The sequence below is a fragment of the Talpa occidentalis genome, unplaced genomic scaffold (genome assembly GCF_014898055.3).
Source record: "Talpa occidentalis isolate TD23 unplaced genomic scaffold, MPIMG_talOcc4v2.1 talOcc4.16, whole genome shotgun sequence".
In the NCBI taxonomy this organism is placed as follows: Eukaryota; Metazoa; Chordata; class Mammalia; order Eulipotyphla; family Talpidae; genus Talpa; species Talpa occidentalis.
The window spans coordinates 63,202,247-63,222,368 of NW_023601653.1; the positions used below are offsets into that span (position 1 = coordinate 63,202,247).

Below are 20,122 nucleotides of genomic sequence, written 5' to 3' on the forward strand. Positions count from 1 at the left end.
AAACAGAAATCACTGTAAGACTCAGTAGTGAATGTGGTCAAATTGGACTCCTTGCAAACTGCCTTTGGGAAGGGAAAATAGTGCCATCACTTTAGAAAGTAGTTGACAGTTCCTCAAAATTCAAAGTTACTATATGAACTTAACAATTCTAATCCTAGGTATATACCTAGGAATAGAAATAGAAATAGAAATAGAAAGCATACATCCACATAAAAATCTGTTAAGTTAATGTTCATAACAGTGTTATTCATATTAGTGAAAAAATGGTTACTCTCCAAATGTCTATTAATGGATAATGAACAATAGTGATATATTTATACAGTAAAATATTATTCAGCAAAAAAGAAATGAAGTACTCATTTACACTACACTGGGGATATGATGGATAATTTTATATGTCAGCTTGATTACACTTAGAGATAGTACTTAGCTGATAGTATGACATTGCTGGTAAAACATTATATCTGGGTGTGCCCATGAAGGTGTTTCTAGAAGAGAATGGCATATCAATAGACCAAGTGGAGAAGATCAGCTGTCATCATTGCAGTGGGCATCATCCAACTAGTTGAGAGCCAGAATAGAACAAAAAGGGGGAGGAAGTGAAGAATGGATTCTGTTTCTTCTGGAGCAGGTATGTCCATATTTTCTTTCACTTGGACATCGGGCTCCTATGATTTACACAGGACCCTGCCCTTCCCTGCTACAAGCCAGTTCTCAAATCTTCAGCCTTATACTGAAATTATACCATAGTTACACTGGTAGTTGCCTGGTTCTTTGTTTTGTAGATGGTAAGATTTTTGGACATCTCTATACCTTGTGAACTTATTCTTATAACTGCCTGTGCCAATAGCAATCACTCCTCAATGCCCAGTCTCCCCAGTCCTAGCAATTGATCAACAATCTATTTTCTGTCTTTATGGATTTGCCTATTATGGACATTTCATATAAATTTAATCATATAATCTGTGGCCTTTTGTGCCTGACTTTGGTTAACTTAATTTTTCATATCAGTCAGGATTCTCCAGGAAACAGAAGCAAAGTATATATGTATACATACATATACATACATAGTAACAGCTGCTGTCTACTATGTATTAGGTATTGTCCTGAATATTATTGAATTCTTACTGTGACTCTTTGAGTTAGAAAATATTGTAAAGCCAGGTTAAGAGATGAGAAACCTGAGCTTTAGGAGAGATTTAGTCATTTACTGAAAGCGCACAGCTAATTAGTGCAGAGAAGGATATGCGGATTTGAGAAATGGTTTGGTCATGTTTCTGACACTTACAATAAAAAGTGAGAGTTGACATCTAGGAATTTGCCCTTTTGGTCTTTATCTTGGAAGACATAAAAGTCCATAAAGAAGAAGCATCTGAAACAGCACATGTCTCATGCACACGAGGACAGAGCAGGGAAGGAATTGGCAAAGGCAGGTGGTTGAGTGGGGCTGGTTGCTGGGCAGCCAGTTATATTAAGATAACAAGCCAGCTATGGTAGAATTGCAAACTCTACTTAAGAAAACACAAACCCACACCCAGTCCACACACACCCACTATTTCTGCACTTTTTGCTCATTAAATTTGTCCTTTAGTCATTTTCTTAGCATTTAGCAAGTCTCCAATGTTGCACCTGTGTTAAGAGGAAAGGGATTTTGGCAACAGTGCTTTGAAGGAAAGCCACAATTTCTTTAGATTATTGCGATGGGATAGTCCTATCCCAATTTAAAGAAACTCAAGACAAATGTGATAATCAGGGGCACTATATTGGGCTTTAATTACTGTATAATAAGAAATTGGAAAGGATGAAAGACTGAAAGGCAGAAAAACTTCAAAGCAGAGACATCAAAAGAAGATGATTGAGGGTGACAGAATAGACAGAAGAGGAAAAAAATCTTCCTCAACAACTAATGATTTGAATTAAAGTTGAAATAAATCACTAAACCAAGATTTATCACTGAAAAGTAATCAGGTTACACACATGAATTCTTGCTTGTAGAGGAGGAAACTGTACCTACTACCACAGAAGAGCACCGGTACATTTTCATCAGTCCTCACCAGAATCATTTGACCTAAGTGGAGGATGATTCTCTCAGTTGACTAGATTAGGAAACCAAAGCTCTGATAAATCCATAGTTCAGATAAATCCATCCTTCACTTTTGACTCCGGTCCCTAAGTTCTTTTTACTAAACCACAATTTGATGGAGATGATATATTAACTTTGTTCTGGAAAATTCCGACTTTGCTCTCTTCCAGATGGAAAGATAACGCATCCAGTAAGCAATATGCGTCCAGTAAGCAATAAGGAAGCACTTGTTAAACCTCCGGTCTTTACTTTGACTATAGGTCAAGAGACCTCTCTTTGCAGTGAAGGAAGAGGAATGCCCAGGCCAGGTGGCACACCTCCCATGTTCCATGTATCACTTAGAGAACCAGAACTAAGATTTCAAACCTCTGACTGTTACTCAGCACCAGAGCTGTGCTGATCCCACTTCCCTCTATTCCTAGACCCCTCCCTTCTGAGGCTGGAAGGAGAAAGCAGCAGCCACACTTCCAAGGAGGGGCAAGTGCTGCTTGCCCTGCCTGCAGCTGAGGGGCGGTGTGTCCCTGGAAGGGGCTCATTCCTCAAGCCAGCAGTTTGCTGTTGTGTATCTGGGGTCTCACTCTGTGTATAGCATCTTTACAGGGGCACACCCAGTTGGCATGACACAGCACTGAGGTGAGCGCAACAGCACTGGTTTCCTGATTGTGAAATCTCCAAGTATTCCTCTCTGCTTGCTTAGGTTTGGGATTCATTTATGAGAGAGAGAGAGAGAATAATTTTTAGATTGCCTTCCTTCTCCTTAGCTGGGGCCCTCCTTTTTGCCAGAGGGCAATGTTCTAGAAATAGAAATAGGCTGGAGGAGTGGCCAGAAACCAAAACTGATCTCACTTAAGGTGGAAATTGCCAAAAGAATTTTCAAGTACCAGAATCCACCCCTCAGAAGGGGAAGCTACACGGGATGAATAGCAAAGAGGGGACTGAGCCCTGGGAATGCAGTGTGACTGACACCCCTAAGAGCAAGGTGTGTGACAGAACCCCAAGCAGTTGGAGTGTCTCTGGCCTGGTGATCAGGTAGGAGGAGACATAGAGGAGACATAGAGGGTGAGACATTCTGTGTTCAGAGGGGGTGCTGGTGGTTTTGCTTGGCTTTTCCTTATTAAAAGTCCTTTATTCTGGGCTGGGGAAGTAGCTGTTGGTTAGTAATCCCAGCAAGAGAAAATAATTAGTGAGAGAATATATCATTTATCAGTAAGATATATTGTTTCTGGACTTAGAGGTTTGAATGTGGTAGATGGGAGATTGGGGTATTGGGAAAATGAAAAATAATTTTAATAAGATAAAATGTCTTGAATTTGCATGACACCTCAAAGGAAAAAAAATGTGTTTATTGATATAATCACATTTAAAATCTGGTGCTGCCTGTGGTGTTTGTGAGCCTCACTACTTACCTAAATGCTATGGGGCTTGTCTGTCTTGTAATCACTCTGCTCCTCAGGGCAAATTTTAAGGGAGGTGCCAGGATACAAATCAGGTTTCTTATTACTACTGTATTTTCATGTATATTTCAGGAATTTCTTCAGACAGGTAAAAACAAGAAGCAAGACAAGTGTTATCAGCTTTTTCAGTGCTGTCAGAAAATCTTTGAACAGGGTCAGGACTCCCAGCACTGTGGCCTTTTCAACCATTGCAAAGTGCATTTCCGGTCCTGGGTTTCTAGGAAGGTGAGGGAGGGTGAAGGTCAGAAAACTCAGAATCCCTCAGCACTTGACAATGAGAGGATGAGGGAGGGATTCTCTCGGGTCACCTTCTGTCACACAAGGAGTTATCAGTGGCCTGAGGCATGCTGTCTACACAGGTCTGAGTCTCTGCATTCAAAGAGGGTCACCTTCTCCAAGTGCCCTTCCATTCACTCAGTCCTCTCACACTTTTGCTTCAGTAGGAAGGTGGAGCCTGGGGTGTGAGAGGAGGGGCATGGTCATCTATTTCTCAGGCTGATGCTTTCTCCTGGGAGCCCTCGCCTCTTCCTGACCCTCAGGCTCACCCTGAAAGATTGCTAGTCCTGGACAGTAGGGCCTGGCCCGTAAGAAGCAGCAGATAGAAATAGGATGAACAAACAAAGAAAATGATCCAAGATTCCACAATATGGTGAGTACAGGAAAACATTTCTGATTGGACCTTTATGTTTAGAATACATCTTGAAGACAGACATGCAGACACTGTTGCTGCCTCTGTAGGAATGTAGAGAACACACAAGCAGATTCTACTTTCCTGTTTCCAAATGATGGTTTATTTGTTGGTGAGATTTGGTTGCTATAATTCTTTTGGATTCTGACTGAATTCCCTTTCCACACTTGTGTTTCAACGATATACTTGTAAAATTGTCTAAGGCACACTGTGTTGCTAATTAAAAGAATAGGTATGAAACTTGGCTTTGTTATATATTTGCTTTAAACACATTTTTTTAATACCAGCTAATTCAGAACTTCATCTATCTGAACCTAGTTTCCTCCTTTGTGTGAAAGTAACTAGTTTAACAACCTGACACAAGTTGCTTAATATATGTTTATTGAATGTGAGCTAGGAAGGATAGCTTGGTATTTAGAATAGTGGAAATAAGTAATCCTGGAATTCTCTAGGTGTGGGCAATTCTTTTCTGTTTTGCTTGCAATGTAACATGTCTACTCCATTAACTGAGTTTTTTTCTTCCCCCCCCACCGCACCCCCCCCCCCCTTAAAGGATGAAAGGGTTGGGGAAGAAAAGGCTAAGGAAGGCTAAGTGACCCAGCAAGAAGGCAGCCTGCCTCACTCTTGGGCTGCTGCCTCTGTATAGCTTACCCTCCTCACTTTAACCCTTTGATTTCCCCCATAGCCCACAGGGATTAACAACTCCCTTAACCCAGCTGGGGTGGTGTCCGTCTGGCCAGTAGGTCACTTCACTTTCTAAAAAGAATGTGGCTCACAGGTTCACTTGTGGCTGGCATTATAAGGTGGGGCTGGCATAATAGATGTAATCACACTTTACTGGACTGGGACTGGTTGCTATTGAGAGGTCAATCGGGGAATTTTTCACAACACAGGATGAGTACAGGAGAGTGGATTTAATTTTTAAGTTTTACATGTAGATGTAGTTTGCTAAAGAGTTTCTTCTGGGCATTCATGGATAAATTGCTGATCATGTCTGAAAGACTACTGTGCTAAGTGAACCAAAGTGACATCAGAGAGAGCTGTGTGATAGTTGCACGTAGAACTGACTCTGTACATAATGAAAGGAGATGCATTATGCTTGCATTGTGAGGATGTAGAAGATGTGGGGAGTTAGTATTAGTATTTAGTTCGGTTCTGGTTACAATCATTAACTTGAATGGTCTTCAGACTATAGTCTTACAAAGATTTGGGGAAGACTTTTCTCCCTATTTCACGCTCATTTTCTTCTCATTTCCCTTTCATTGTGCAATTTCTCAATTCTTAATTCAAGAGGTGAGCTAAACTTTTTTAAATGTAAGAGAAGCAATTGAGAATTAAGGGACAATAGCCACAGGTAGGTGATAATATTGTTTTAGTAGGAGCCCTGCCTGGGGAGGTTCGGCTCTGCAGAGGAAGGTTTGTGTCAGCCACAGGCAAGTCAGGTGTTTATTTTACAACTGTCAATATAGTGACGGCTAAACAACTTCACTGGATCCTTGATTTCAGTGCCCTCCATTTAGTGACATGTGCCGTGAAAGAGAATTATGGAGCAAGGGTTTTATATGCTTAAGTATTTTATAGTTCAGGCAAGAGAGAACACAGTAGCCAATACCTACACATACTTTTTTTTTTTTTTTAGCACATGAGAAAACTGCCTACATATAACTGAAGGAACAGAGTATTTGGTTATATTATGCAGGAATATTCTTCTAATGATCAGGTGGGTTAGAGTATAACCCATGGGAGAAGTCAACCTAAAGTTTTGCCAACATGACATTGCTTTCCTCAGCTTGATGCAGAGTGGGCAGGCAAAGTCATGTGGTAACTGAATAATAATTATAGAGAGAAAGCGATGTGAAGAGGCATGTTGTTGCTGCAAGCAGATGCCAGCAGCATCTGAGATGAGCGCTTCATTGGGCTCTCTGACGTCAGGTTTCCCGTGTTGCCCTTCATGCGGGAATACCTGGGGGATATGCCTGGAGAATTCTAGACTCATTCTATTCCATGACCCACTAGCCCAAGTGTAAGCAAAGGAAAGGGCTTTAGGCAGGAACATCTGGACACCAATTTATTGAGTGGGCCTCACCACGCTATCTACATTTATCTCCTTGCTTAAGCATCTGGGTACATGTTAATAAGTCTCTTTAAACTATTTCTGCATAAATAGAACTATGCACAAGTAAACCTTGCTCAGGAAGTGCAGTAGAAGGCCCTTGCAGCTAGGGTGGGAGCTCTGCAATAGCGTGACTCCAGGTCCTGTCCCTGTTAACGTAATCAGGGTTGGAGTCACCAGGTAGGTGTGTTTGGCCACTTGTGGCCACCCCAGGCAGTAGTAGGTGGAGACGCAGCTACAGACAGAGTTTTCAATTTCTCCCTTTAGGATCACACTCAGTGAAATGAGCCAGAAAGAAAAAGAAAAATACCAGATGGTCTCACTCATAGCAGGGATTTAGAAAACCTAAATAAGGGACAAGGAAAAAGATTAATTATAATAAAGTAAAATTCAAAATCAACAAGCAAGTATGAATCAGAGACACACCAGGGACGGGGGGGTAGGAAGGAGTGGGATCAAGGCAAGGGGGGTGGGAATTGTATGGGGACTATGGCCAAGATGAAAATGCACACATTGTGCAAAAATGAAAAATGATGTAAAAAATATATAAAATAGATAAATATGCAAACAACAAAAAAAATAAAGTTCCCCCTTCAATCTGTATTAGTGGGCATACAGTTTGGCTTCTGGGCAGAGCTCACAAGTTTGAACTATCAGCTGCCTGAGCCTTTCTTCCACTTGTGCGATGGTAGAGCCTGTGCTCACCCAGCCTGCTCCTTCCCCAGAGAGCCAAACTGGCTAAACTGGCTGCTGCCTGAGTGAAAAGAATTACACCTGGGAAGGCCCTAGAAGGAAGTAAGAGGAAAGGAAAATAAGGATAAGAATGGCAGTGAGAAGTTTTCAAAAACTGCTGGATTCTCCTTACCGAGCTAATGTTTTACTTTTTAAGGCCTTCTTTCCTCTACCCTCTCCAGGTTCTCTGTTCCTTGCCTTATTACTAGTGCATTTCTTTCCATGTGGTCCTGTGGAATTGTGGAAATTTTCTCGACTACCTTTCACCTTGCCTTTTGGTCTTACAAACTGGATGAGGTGAACTTTGCTGTCTTACTAGTCATTGACTTCACATATCCCTGGCTGGGTATAAATCCACAGATAAGAATCCTCCCCAGCCCTCCTGCAATTTCACTCTTTCTGATTACTCCTTTGTTTACTTGGACTTCTGTCAAGTGACCACACCCTATCTCTCTTCTGAGTTGCAAAAGAATTGTTTCACTGTCACCCCCAGAGAGTCTCATGCAGTTCCAGCAATAGTGAAAAGAGGATAGGTTGGGACCAGAAAGCTTCTTTACATATTTCGGGCACTAAGAGACTTTCTTCAATGAGTAACATTGTGGTTATTAGTATCAACAGTGAAACACAATGAGTAATATAAGATAGCACCATAGGGCTAATGTAACACATACCTACAATTCTGATTTTACCTTTTTATCAAATCAATATACAACCAGATCAGGAAAGTAATTAGGATTAACTAGATGGTGGATGATAGTGATATTTGTTTCAGGTCAATTAGAATTAAAGGAGAATTAAAGAAGTAGGCTTTGTTGACCAAAGAATCAGGGTAAAGAAATTTTGTAGATATATGGAAGAGTGGTAACCACCAGTTTTCTGCAGGAAGAAAGAATCAAGTGTTTGGAGGTGTCATTTCAAACACATGCTGATTATATAGAATTAAAAGTGATGCACATAACGAATTCTTGGCCAAACAAAGTAGTAATTATAGTCTACTTGGAGAACTGGGAACTTGATAAATGGAGAAGGCTGGGTGGTTGAGGGTTTTAGGGGATATCATTTTACATTTTTATTTTTGAACTACATGAATATGTTTCCTTTTTGTTTAAAGGAGTGAGAGAAAGAGAAGATAACTTGGTACTGGCACTCCCTTGAATCTATAGACTGGTGAGAATGAGTGTCTGTGTTTTCTATATAGTGGGTAGGGGAAGCGCCTTAGAATGCTGAGCTGCAGCATTAAATTAAATAGCTTTTACTGATAAATGTTCATTGGCTGTGAAGCTGCAGTGGGGATGTTTCAGAGAAAGAAAACAAATGTATAATTCATTTTTCTACCAGCTATATATTAAATTGTCTGAACTTTGTATAAAAGTGAAATTCCGTGTTTTGTTTAAAGAATAAGTGATGCACATCAACAGAAAACTAGGCCTGTTTAGGAACTATTTAACAGAACCCATGTACCACAGTTGCTCAGACAGTGCTGTGAGCAGGAGAATTGAGTAGGAGAAAATTCTTTTTTTTTTTTTAAAGATTTATTTTTTATTTATACAATAGCTGGGGTACAGGCCAGAGGTGCGGGAGGGTGAGAGGATTCACCAGAGACAGAGTGGGGAGCAGAACAAGCAGACAGACTGAAAACACTGCTGAGGGGAGCAGCAGGCAAAACAAGAGAGGTCTGCCACACTGTGTGTGGGAATCTCCCTGGCTGGCCAGGAATCGAACCCATGCTGCAGAGGCTGCGGACAGCTTCACAGCACTATGCTTAACCCGCTGTGCCACTGGGGAGGCTCAATTCTTGAAAAAATAATTTTAAAAACAATGGCAAGCAAGGGGAAGAGAAGATCACACTAGACCTGCTGTGTGTTCAGAAAGGAAAAATGCCAGGAAGAAGTTCTTCCAGCCTGAAGACCAAGCAGATGAAAGAGATGGATGGATGGATGGATGGATGGCTCTGAGAATTCCAGAGAGCCATGTGACTAATAACCAATCACTGTGTAGGTGTTTTAAAATTCTGTGTATGCTTCCTTATATTTTTTTAGAACAACTTAATCCTTGGGAATTTTTCTCACCTGTGCCCTGCATTCCTGTGGATCAAGCACAGCGTGGACAGCTGCGTGGTGATGGCAGATGGGAGGGGCATGGGACGAGAGCTCCTGGGATGCAGCCTCAGTGACAAGTTGTGTGGTAGGTACAAAACCACAGATGTCTAGCTTGATTTTAGGATGAGGGAGGCTGTAGGGTAAGGTAAAAGTTATCAGGCTTTTCTGCCCTCCCCTCCCGCCATCAGGATAGATGATGGATCCCTGCGGTCCTGAATGCATGCGTGGTGGTAGGCACCTGGAGTAGGGTGTGGGCATAGGTAGATGGGATTCACCTGGGCACAGTCTTAACTGTGCTTTTAAGGGCAGCGTCATGGGGACGCCAGTAGAAGCTGAAAGAGAAGCCAAAGAGAAGTCGAGAAAAGCAGCAGAAGTTGAGGAGAAGCGAGAGAAGCAGAAGCCGAGAGAATGCCGAAGAGCCCAGAGTGAAGATCTGCTGGGGGCTGGGGGGCCTGCCAGCCCCCCAGCCCCCCAGCACCCCTGCCTGCCGTATACCTGGAAAATCATAATAAAAAACCTGCAAAAACCACTGAACTCTGACTCCTCCTTTACCTGGTCTGCTGGATCATAGAAAACCTGCACTGTGTCCATTCCTGCCACCACAGAGGCCAAGAGTGGAAGAGATTCTAGAAGGAAGATGACTGGATTTCTAATAGAAATGAAATAGTGGTGATAAAAGAAAGGGTACTAGAGGCCATGATCTTTGAAGGAGGGGAGGGCAAGTGCCAATCAGAATTTCAGATGTGCAGCCCATGCCAGGAGTGCACATGTGATGGGCTAAGAAAATGCCAGGAGAGCACATGTGATGGGCTAAGAAACAGGGACACTGGGGTTTCTGAGTAGAGAGATGCTCCCAGGAGTGGTTTCCATTGAATGTAAGTAGAGGGGAAGAAAGAAGAGATGATCATTTCGCATAGGACAAGCTGGGAACTAGGGGGTAGGGAATGTTGTGTGGCTCTCATTTTAGGTTTCTTATTCATTCTCTTCTTGCTTGATTTTCTACCCAGTTATCCAGAATCAACAGTATGAAATCATTATCATCCCAACCCTGCTGGTTGGCATCTTCTTCATCCTTCTTGGGGTCATCCTGTGGCTTTTCATCAGAGGACAAAGAGCCCAACAGCAGTCTTCTGGATTCCCAGGTAAAGTTGGAACCTGGGCTGGGCAGAGGCTCGGGGAAGATAGGGATTGTGGAAAATAAGTTGTAAATTTTAATGGTCCTAAGTCAAGAGGTCTGGGTCCTTGCAATAGGAGAGGTATGGAATCGAGAGGGGATGCGGTCTTCACTAGGAAGCCATGAATAGAAACTTGATGTACGCTTGTTAGCTGAAAGAAGAGTAAGGAAGAGAAGTCTCATGTGACTTGTTTCTGACACATGTCCAATTTGCATTATCAAATCTTTGGTCAAGTGAATAGGAGTGTGGAGGAAGATCTAGTGGGCGAAGCTGAAGGTTTTGTTACCAGCCTTGAAGAAAGACAATTTATTCTATAATACATTCCAGTTCTTTTTTTTTTTTTTTTTTTTTTTTTTTTTATAGAGGCATGTTTATTTATTTATTTATTTGTTTGTTTGTTTGTTTGTTTTTGTTTATACATGCACTGGGTACAGTCAGAAGCACGGGAGGGTGAGAGAATTCACCAGAGCCAGAGCGGGGAGCAGAGCAGGCAGAAAGACCGAAGTACACTGCTGAGGGGAGCAGCGGGCGGCAGGAGAGGTCTGCGCGCCATGTGGGACCCTCCTCCGGTGGCCGGGGAGCAGCCAGGGATCGAACTGGCGCTGCAGAGGCTGCGGGCAGCTTCGGGCAGCTTCGCAACCCAGCGCTCAACCGCTGCGCCACCGGGGAGGCCCATATAATACATTCCAGTTCTAATCAGTGTTCCTAGAATGTATGACAAAAAGGTATAGTCTTCATAATAGTCTTTGAAGGGTAAGGAGGAGGTAACAACATGCTGTTCTGGACTACCACTGAGCATACAATGAAAGAGAAAAAGGTCTTACATGAAACTAAGGGTAAGAAGAAAGAAAACAATCTTGGCAGTGATATGAAACTGTGACGGTGAAAAAATAGCTTTAGCTCAGGGTAGTTATCCATACCTCCCCTCTACCTTTGGAAATAATTTGGTTGATTAAATGATGATTCCCATGGGCAGTTACCAGCACCTTTAAGTATTTGTGGTTTAGGCACCTATTCAGGAACTTCCTAATTATCTCCTTATTATACACATACTTAACTATAATACTGAAGGAGACAGAAAGGAAATGTCATTACCACTTTCTAGAAACCCATCTTGACTTTTCTTAGACGTGGTGGGGTATTAAAAGAGCTCTATGAGGTTGGTATCGACAGTGTTTCATAGAGAAACATCAAAAAGAATTCACACATTGGTCAGAAAGGAAACTGCTAGAGGAACTTGCTTGCCAGTTTATTCCAGATTCTGCTTTCCCAGAATCCCTAGCATAGGGTAAACAGTTTGGTATCATCTCTTGTTCTAGGCATTACCCCCACACCTCCATCGATTGGCCTAAGATGTGAAGCAGCAGGACCTGGAGGAAATGTGTTTGTGCCACTTAAGGAGAGGTCAGTGGAAAGCCTTCTACAGGCTTCCACACGTACTCTGGCTAAGCTACAGGTGCCCCGGGAGCAACTCTCTGAAGAGCTGGAACAGATCCAGAACGGTAGTTTTGGGGTTATCTATCGAACCAAGATGAACACCGGTGATGCTGCTAAACCCAAGAGTGTTGTCCTCAAGACTTTAAAAGGTAAATGCTGTGTTAGACTTTCGACAGTGAATCTCTAAAAGTGAATGCTAACAGGCTTTGCAGACACTAAGATGTTTTTAACAGATGTGATAAGAAAGGGACAGAAAGTAAAAGGCTTGAAACAGAACTGTTCTTTTTGGGGCCTTTTTCCAGCTTTATCTTGACTATTGAGGTTGTTAGGACTGATTTTTCCAAACAGAATATCCCTTGCATTAGGGTTTTGAGGTTGTCTTTCATTTTTCTTCATTATTTGATAGCTTTCTCTGGGACTGTAGTTCTCTTTTTTCTGCTGATACTCAAGACTTGAGCCAGTAATGGTGGATACATAAAGAGAACAAGGATAAGCAAGAATATTAATCAAAAGGCCTAATATTATTATATTGTAAATAGAACACTAGTTTTTTGTGGGTTTTTTTTTTTTTTTTTTTTTTTTTTTTTTGGGCAGATGGGAGCCTATAATACCATTCTAAGATCTATGTTACTTTGGATAAAAGATCATGGACATGGAGGTCCCCTTTCCATTTACTTTTTGTCTATTTTCACTCCACTGTGGGCCTTGAGACTTATAATCTGAGGGTGCTTCCTGTCTCATGCCTCCCATTTTATTGGTGATGCTCTGACTACTCATGGCTTTTCTGTCCTCCACAGAACCAGCTGGGCTCCCCGAGGTGCAGGATTTCCTAGGGCAAATCCACTTCCATCAGTACCTGGGGAAGCATAAGAATGTGGTTCAGCTGGAAGGCTGCTGCACAGAAAGGCTGCCGCTCTACATGGTGTTGGAGGATGTGGCCCAGGGGGATCTGCTCAGCTTTCTCTGGACCTGTCGCAAGGTGAGCCGCAAGGGAGAGATGTTACCCATGATTAGCTGTTCACATGTCAATTAACCTGACAAATGATGAGGTAGACAGACTTTCCAATAATATAACAGGGTGATTGAGCATCAATATCAAATAGAAATTAAAATTTTTTTTAAGTTTATTTATGCATACAAGAACTGGGGTATAGGCCAGAGATGTGGTGGAGGGGGGTGATAGAATTCACCAGAGACAGAACAGGCGGATTGACTGAAATACACTGCTGAGGGGAGTAACGGGTAAGTCAGGAGAGGTCTGCTGCGCCATGTGGGTAGCTCCCTGGCCAGGGATCGAACTCATGCTGCAGTGGCTACAAATAGCTTCATAGGTTGCATCTTAACTCCTTGCGCCACCAGGGAGGCCCCTCAAATAGAAATTTTTTTGATGATAAAATATTTGATACCTGCTCCATCCAATATGGCAGCCACTAATTACATGGAGCTATGGCGCCCCTGAGCTATGATGGAGAAATTGTATTTAATGCATGTAATACATACTTAAATAGCCACATGTGATTAAGGGTTACCCTACGGGGCAGTGCAAATTTAGTACACGGACTTTAGGCAAGACCTACTAGCTTTGTGAGTTTGGGTAACTCATCTCTTTGAGCCTGAGGTTTCTGTATCTGTAAAATAGGAGTAACAGTGATTATTAAAATTAAAAGAAATTACATTTATAAAACAGCAGTGATTGGTATATAGCAAACCCTCAAAATAGTACCTGTTTTTTTGTAGCTGTGGTATTTACATAGCAACATAACCTCTATTAGTAATGCCTATAATTTGGTTGCTGTGGAGTGTCAGGTGTATCTTAGATTCTGTAACGTCACTTTAGTATGTGAGGGCTGACCAGAGGAGAAATTCAACTTGCAGGATTTGCACCTCAAATTCATATTAAAAAAAATAGAAATTTCCTAACCAACATGCAAGTCATTTTCCATGCAATCTCCCTACTTTTCTCTTTATTTCTCTGCTCCCTGAGGGTAGCTACATGTTTCCCTAGTTAGTTCTTCACCTGCCAATGAGCAAGTTCAGAATGAAGTGAGCTATTGAGCTTCCTTAACATGCTGATTATTGTATATGAAAATGTGTATGTTAATGTTTCCCATTCACTGATGCAAATAGGACAATACACAAGTCTTTAGGTATTTTAAACCTTTTAAAAAGGTTACCCAACCATAGCTTGTTCTGTACTCTGACCTCAATAATGTCTCTTTTCGGGGGCCCCCACCTTTCGGTGGCACAGGCGGTTGATCGCCCCGCTGTGAAGCTGTCCGCAGCCTTTGCAGAGCCGGTTCGATCCCGGCCGGTGGTGAGGGTCCCACATGGTGCGGCAGACCTCTCCTGTCTTGCCCGCTGCTCCCCTCAGCAGTGTATTTTGTCAGTCTGCCTGTTCTGTCACTGCTCTGTCTCTGGTGAATTCTCTTGCCCTCCCATGCATCTGGCCTGTACCCCGGTTCTTGTATAAATAAATAAACCTTTAAAAAAAATAATGTCTCTCTTCAATTTTCAAAGCTACCATACTTCTCGGTTTCAGATGATCTTCACACTGATTTCCTGTTACACTGAACTTCTCCTTTTGCTTCTTCACACAGCCAATGCCCAATCCTCCTTTAGATCATATCAAAAAGTTTTCCTTGTTTTTTCAACTGAATCAGCTCCCTTTTCTCCAACTTCGGATGCTTTTACATTTCTTTCAGGGCTATATATAGATATGTGGCCATATACTCATGTGTGATTATTTCATCCTGATTCACGTGTTTGACACTTTAAGCTCCAGAAGACAGCAGAAATGTTTATTTTGCTCATTCTTGTACTCAAAGAGTTCTGATGATAGACTCTGACACATAGTATGCATTCAATAAAGATGCGTTGTTTAATTTGCTTAATAACACACACACACATACACACACACATCCCACCTCCAGGAGAAATGCTGTTGTACCCAGTGGATACTTGTAGATGAGGCAGCAGTAGGGCGGAGCAAGTAAAGGAGAGTCCTGGGGCCCTCAGTGGCTTTTTCAGGCTTTTAATGACCTTTCTACACCATTCGTAGAGAGGCAGGTGCAGGGCAGGCAGGGGGCTTGCCAGCCTCCCCACCCCTGGCAAATCTTTATCTTCTCGGACTTTCTCTGGGATTCTTCCATGGTCTCTCCACTGCTGTCCACCGCTCTCTGTCCCCTGTGACGTTGCCCTTATATGGTCAGCCTGTCATCTCAGGTGTGCCCACTTAGGCATGCCCACACCATACTCCAGGTGTCTACCATTAGGCTTGTGTACCCTAAGCCCATGGTCCAAGCACCTCCTGCATTCAAGGCACAGGTGATAGCCACAGAGGCCAGCGGTGCAAAGGCCTGAGCAATCTTCATTTACCCTGCAATAGTCTTACCTATGCTTGCTTTTCTTACCTGCTATTCTGCTCTGTCTTCATCTGCTATTCAACTACATTATTTACTGCTTTTCTTGTCCAATAAATCATATCTGAGAATCTCATATCAGTCTCTCCATGACTTTTAGTCTCTATGTTTTTATCTTTTCCTTAGTTATGATATCTGCATTTAAGATTATCTCTACCAGACAGTTTCACTCATATGTGGACTATGGAGAAAAAAGCAAAGGGTCAGACAAAACCAAACCAAAACAAACCCTAGATATCTGATTGTAAAACTGAGGCTATCTGATGGTAAAACTGAGGGTGGAGAGCAAAGTGTGGGAGGGAGCCCAACTGGACTATGGTGGAGGACTATGGGTACTCTGGTGGGTATGGTATGATAACATACATCTGAAGAAGTATGAACATATACCTCTAAATCATAATAAAAAAAATTAAGAATAGGGCCTCCCTGGTGGCTCAGGGGTTAAAGTCTCAGTGCTATCAAGCTATCTATCACCAGTCACTGCAGCATGAGTTTGGTCCCCGGCCAGGGAGCTAACCCACATGGCGCAGCAGACCTCTCCTGTCTCACCTGCTGCTCCCCTCAGCAGTGTATTTCAGTAGATCTGCCTGTTCTGCTCCCCACTCTTGTCTCTGGTGAGTCCTCTCACCCCAGCACCTCTGGCCTACACTCCAGTTCTGCTATGCATAAGTGAATAAAAAATAAATCTTTAAAAATAAATAGAATATTAGGACTATCTCTGCCTCCTCTTTTTAAAAAAGTAAGCTGCTCATGTTACTTTGATATAATGCTTTTTTTCTCTGTCACTTTAGGATGTGATGACGATGGATGGCCTTCTTTATGATCTCACAGAAAAACAAATATATCACATTGGGAAGCAGGTCCTTTTGGCTCTGGTAAGAGTGGGCAAATGACAAAAGATACAAGGGATTTTTCTTGTTAGCCTGATGTTTGATATCATATTTCTCATATTTATATTTTCAAATGGTGTATATATTGTAAAAGAAATCAGATGTTAGTTAGGAGGTAGAAATTCATGCATTAATAAATTGTTTTAAGTTCCTTCTTAATGAAATTATTTAGATGATGGTAGTTGTATACCGAAAATGGTCAACCTAGGGTTTTTAGAAGGAACAGGAAGGATTCTAAAGTTTTTCTGTCTTGGGCCTCCCCTGGTAGGAGGTTCGCTGCCCGCAGCCTCTGCAGCGCCGGTTCGATCCCCAGCCACTGGCGAGGGTCCCACATGGCACGCAGAACTCTCCTGCTGCCCGCTGCTCCCCTCAGCAGTGTTTTCCGTCCTTCTGACTGTTCTGCTCCCTGCCCTGGCTCTGGTGAATTCTCTCACCCTCCCGCAGTTCTGACTGTACCCAGAGCTTGTATAAATAAATAAATAAATCTTTAAAAAAAAAAAAAAGTTTCTCTGTCTTAAAGATCAAACACCAAGAGCTATATGTCCATTTCCTTGATACTGTTACTTTCTCATAAATACTAACAGATGTAAAAGGGGCAAATTGGGAAGCAAGTTGAGAGAAGTTATGGGAAGAGAAACTGAATGGGTGAAAGGTAACAAGCCAGACAGTATACAATTTTATGTCTGAGATAACAAGAAAAACTAGTTCAGAACATATTTGGTTAGAGTTTTGCTTTGATACTGAATGTGACAGGAAACATGTAAACTTTAAAAAGAACAAAGAGCAAGCAGGAGGAATGAGAAGGGACCACACAAGTTGGTTTATTTTATACCAACTTAAATAGAGGATTAAAAGAAAGAACTCAGAGGTTAAGAAAAAAGTTTATCTCTACCAGAATTACTAAGGAAATTTAAAGGAGTATTCTATGAAATTATTTAGATAATTGTGTTTTACATAAGTATATGCTATAGAAGAATCTGGGCTCTGTGAAGATACTATTTTAAGTATTTCATGTATTTTTTTTAATTGAGGTAACATTGGTTTTCAAAGCTGTATATGATTTAGAGATAAAAGATTACCTCTTTCATATGTTGTTACCACATCACACCCACCAACAAAACATCCCTAGTCCTCTACCACAGGCCACCGTGCTCCCTCCCTGCTTTTTTCTCTCCTTCTACTCTGGTAGCCTCAGTATTTGATTTATCTTGCCACCTCAAGATGTGAAATTTACCAGGTTCTAAATGAAATCAGGGGATTTAGGGAAAAGACCTTAGGGGGATGAGAGGAGGCCAGTAGGTACAGGCGAAATTCTGTGGGGTGAATGTGAGCACCATACATGAGCGAGTGCAATCTGTGGGGGTTGGAGGCGTCATTATATGCTCATCTGATAAAGTTAGGGTGTCAGGATGCAGCCTCCCCTGCATTCTGAAACATAACAGCAGAAGTGCCCCAAAGGGGTGCAGTATCACGTGGATGCCTTCATCAGGGTCTTTGGTTACCAGTTTCAAGGCAATAGAATACTATTTTCTTCCCTGACTTTTAACAATTTCAAAGTCAGCTCCTTTAAAATTCTGATGACAGTATACTTTTTTGTTCTAAAGTCTCCCTGTTTCCTTTCTCCCCATGGATTGGAAATTCTACCATAACCTTTTATTATTTTTTTTTAAAGCATTCATTCTTGTTTGGTAATCTCCAGCTCTTTAGCCACACATATCTTTTCCAGCTTTTTCATATGCCTTGCATGGCTTGGTGTTGGTGGGAATCACTCTGGCAGCTCAGTGTCCTCCGTTGTTGGCCAATGCCTGTTGACTGTGCTAGGATCATTTTGCTATTTCTTACAAATATAGATTACTAGGTCCCTCTTCCTAGATTTTGGTTAGGTAAATCTGGGGTGAAAAATCTTGTGTTTTTTAAAAGCTCTGGCTTGAGAATAATTAGCAGAATTTGTAGTAGTTCTTATAAATTAGAATATCTGGTACCACGTAATAACTGGGTGGCCTTATTGATAATCATTTCTGTTTATCTAAAAGTTACTCCTTAATTCACCTCATCTACTTATTTTAGGGATAAAATGAGATGATAGAAAATCTTTATATAAATTCATTACTGTGACACTCAATTTTGCTATGCATATTTCACCTTGTTCTGGGGACAGTTGCTTGAAACTTAAAATTTATCCCCTTTTCCAGAGTTCAGCTGGCTCCTATCTGGGAGGGGTGTAAAATCAGGCAGGAGTGAGGGATTAACACAGAGTAGGTGATTATACTTTCCAAACACAGAATTAATCTTATTTGGATTATTTGCTCAGTTTGATAGTCCTGAACACAGTGCAAACATGTCTGACTCATCATCATGACTTGGAGATGATATGTCATTATTAATGAGACTTGTTCAGGGTAGGAAAATTCCCTGTCTTTTTCAGTATTGCTAAGACTGCTTCTTCTGGTCGGTGACCCAAACTGTCACTTCAGACAGCTGATCCATCTTGATCTTATGTTGATAGGAATTTCTCCAGGATAAGCACCTGTTCCATGGAGATGTGGCAGCCAGGAACATCCTGATCCAGTGTGATCTTACTGCTAAGCTCTGTGGATTGGGCCTGGCTTATGAAGTTCATGCCCATGGAGCCATCTCCTCTGCTCGCACCATACCACTCAAGTGGCTCTCCCCAGAACGGCTTATGCTGAGACCAGCTGGCATCAAAGCAGACATGTGGGTTTGTTCATGCCCTGTATATTTTTAGGGGTCCTCCAGTTCCTGAATATGATGGGATCTGTTGTCCATCATGTCTACAAGTGAAACCTCTACTTAGAAAGTCAGACAGACTCACAAGCGGAAATGTGTGCTGTGTGACAAAGTTCATATCTGCCTTCTGGCTGTAATACTTTTTAGTGTATTTTGAAGTATTCCTTCTGTATTAGATTAACAATCTTAGGAGAGAAAAACAAGAAAAAGATTATTCAACCCATTATCTGATGACTTAAAATGGTAGGGTCCCTTTTGTATCTCTTGGATAAACAGTATCATGATGAATTATTTTGAGATTCAGTTTGGGATGATTCTAGGTAGAGTGAAACTTGAAAGTAATTGTGATGCTTCAGTTTGCCTGCAGATTTTTGTTTTTATTTTTTCCAATTTTCTACAGTTGTCTCACCCAGAAAATTTGACAACACTTTCTTTGTGGTGGTTTATTTTTATGTTTTCAGAGCATTCAACCTAGTGTTCAGGGAGTTAACACCTTTTTGTGTGTTTATTAATCAGCTAACATAATATTTAACTGATTACATAGTGACAGTCACACAATGATTGGCATAAAAAGGATTGTAAAGCATTGCAATTGACTTTTGGTAGCCATAAAACTCAGCTGCTTGGAGAGGAACATTGATACAACATGGAATTTCTCACTATCCATAGAAGTCATGAGCAGCAGAGGAAGTTTAGAAAGCCAGTTAATATGCTGAGTCAATTAAGAGACTTCCATAGCTTATCAATGGAGATCTGGGAGTAAAAGGCTTAACTGGGAAATAGCGCTCATTTAATGATGACACTTTAGAAGTGAAATATCTCTCTCTCAAATTATATTATTTAGGAAAATACTGGTTCCAATTAGGTATAAAGCATGCTATTTTAACACTGTCCTGGATTTGGTCAATAAGATCAATGGAGGGAACATAAGATACATAACAAACTTCCATTGGCCTTGTGCTAAAAATATAGACTGGAATTTCAGCAGGAAGGAATGAATAGAAATGATGAAAAAGATGCAGAGGGGCATTTTTTTTTTTTTTTTTTTTGGTTTGGGTGAATGTGTTTGCACAAACACACACACAATTTCACAAATAACAGAAAAATCTATTCATGTGAGATATATAAGATAGGAGATTGAAATCCATTCCTCAACTGAAATAGACACTTTGAAAAGGGGTTTGGAGAGAAGTCCTTTCTAATGGTATTATTATTTTGCTCATTTTATCAGACACCTTCAGATCCCCTTCCCTGCCTTCTTCGTGGGCCTCTTATATTAAAGTG

At 41.5% G+C, this 20,122-nt stretch overlaps 1 protein-coding gene and 1 long non-coding RNA gene across 4 annotated transcripts in view; one reads left to right on the forward strand and one right to left on the reverse strand.

Annotated features, from left to right (window-relative positions):
- LOC129145989 (uncharacterized) overlaps positions 1-20,122 on the reverse strand; it is a 51,097-nt gene that overhangs the window by 22,900 nt on the left and 8,075 nt on the right. The window lies entirely within an intron of this gene.
- Positions 1-20,122, forward strand: part of LOC119247712 (tyrosine-protein kinase STYK1-like) — a 32,435-nt gene that overhangs the window by 8,775 nt on the left and 3,538 nt on the right. For 2 of the 3 annotated variants that reach the window (XM_037514350.2, XM_037514351.2), the window contains exons 2-7: positions 9,110-9,254; positions 10,177-10,311; positions 11,664-11,930; positions 12,579-12,760; positions 15,992-16,075; positions 18,597-18,805. In XM_037514350.2, the coding sequence (XP_037370247.1) occupies positions 9,191-9,254; positions 10,177-10,311; positions 11,664-11,930; positions 12,579-12,760; positions 15,992-16,075; positions 18,597-18,805 (941 nt within the window). In that variant the 5' untranslated portion in view covers positions 9,110-9,190. Of the gene's footprint in view, positions 1-3,079; positions 3,113-9,109; positions 9,255-10,176; positions 10,312-11,663; positions 11,931-12,578; positions 12,761-15,991; positions 16,076-18,596; positions 18,806-20,122 lie in introns of those variants that run through there. The other variant, XM_037514353.2, reaches the window with a different exon arrangement.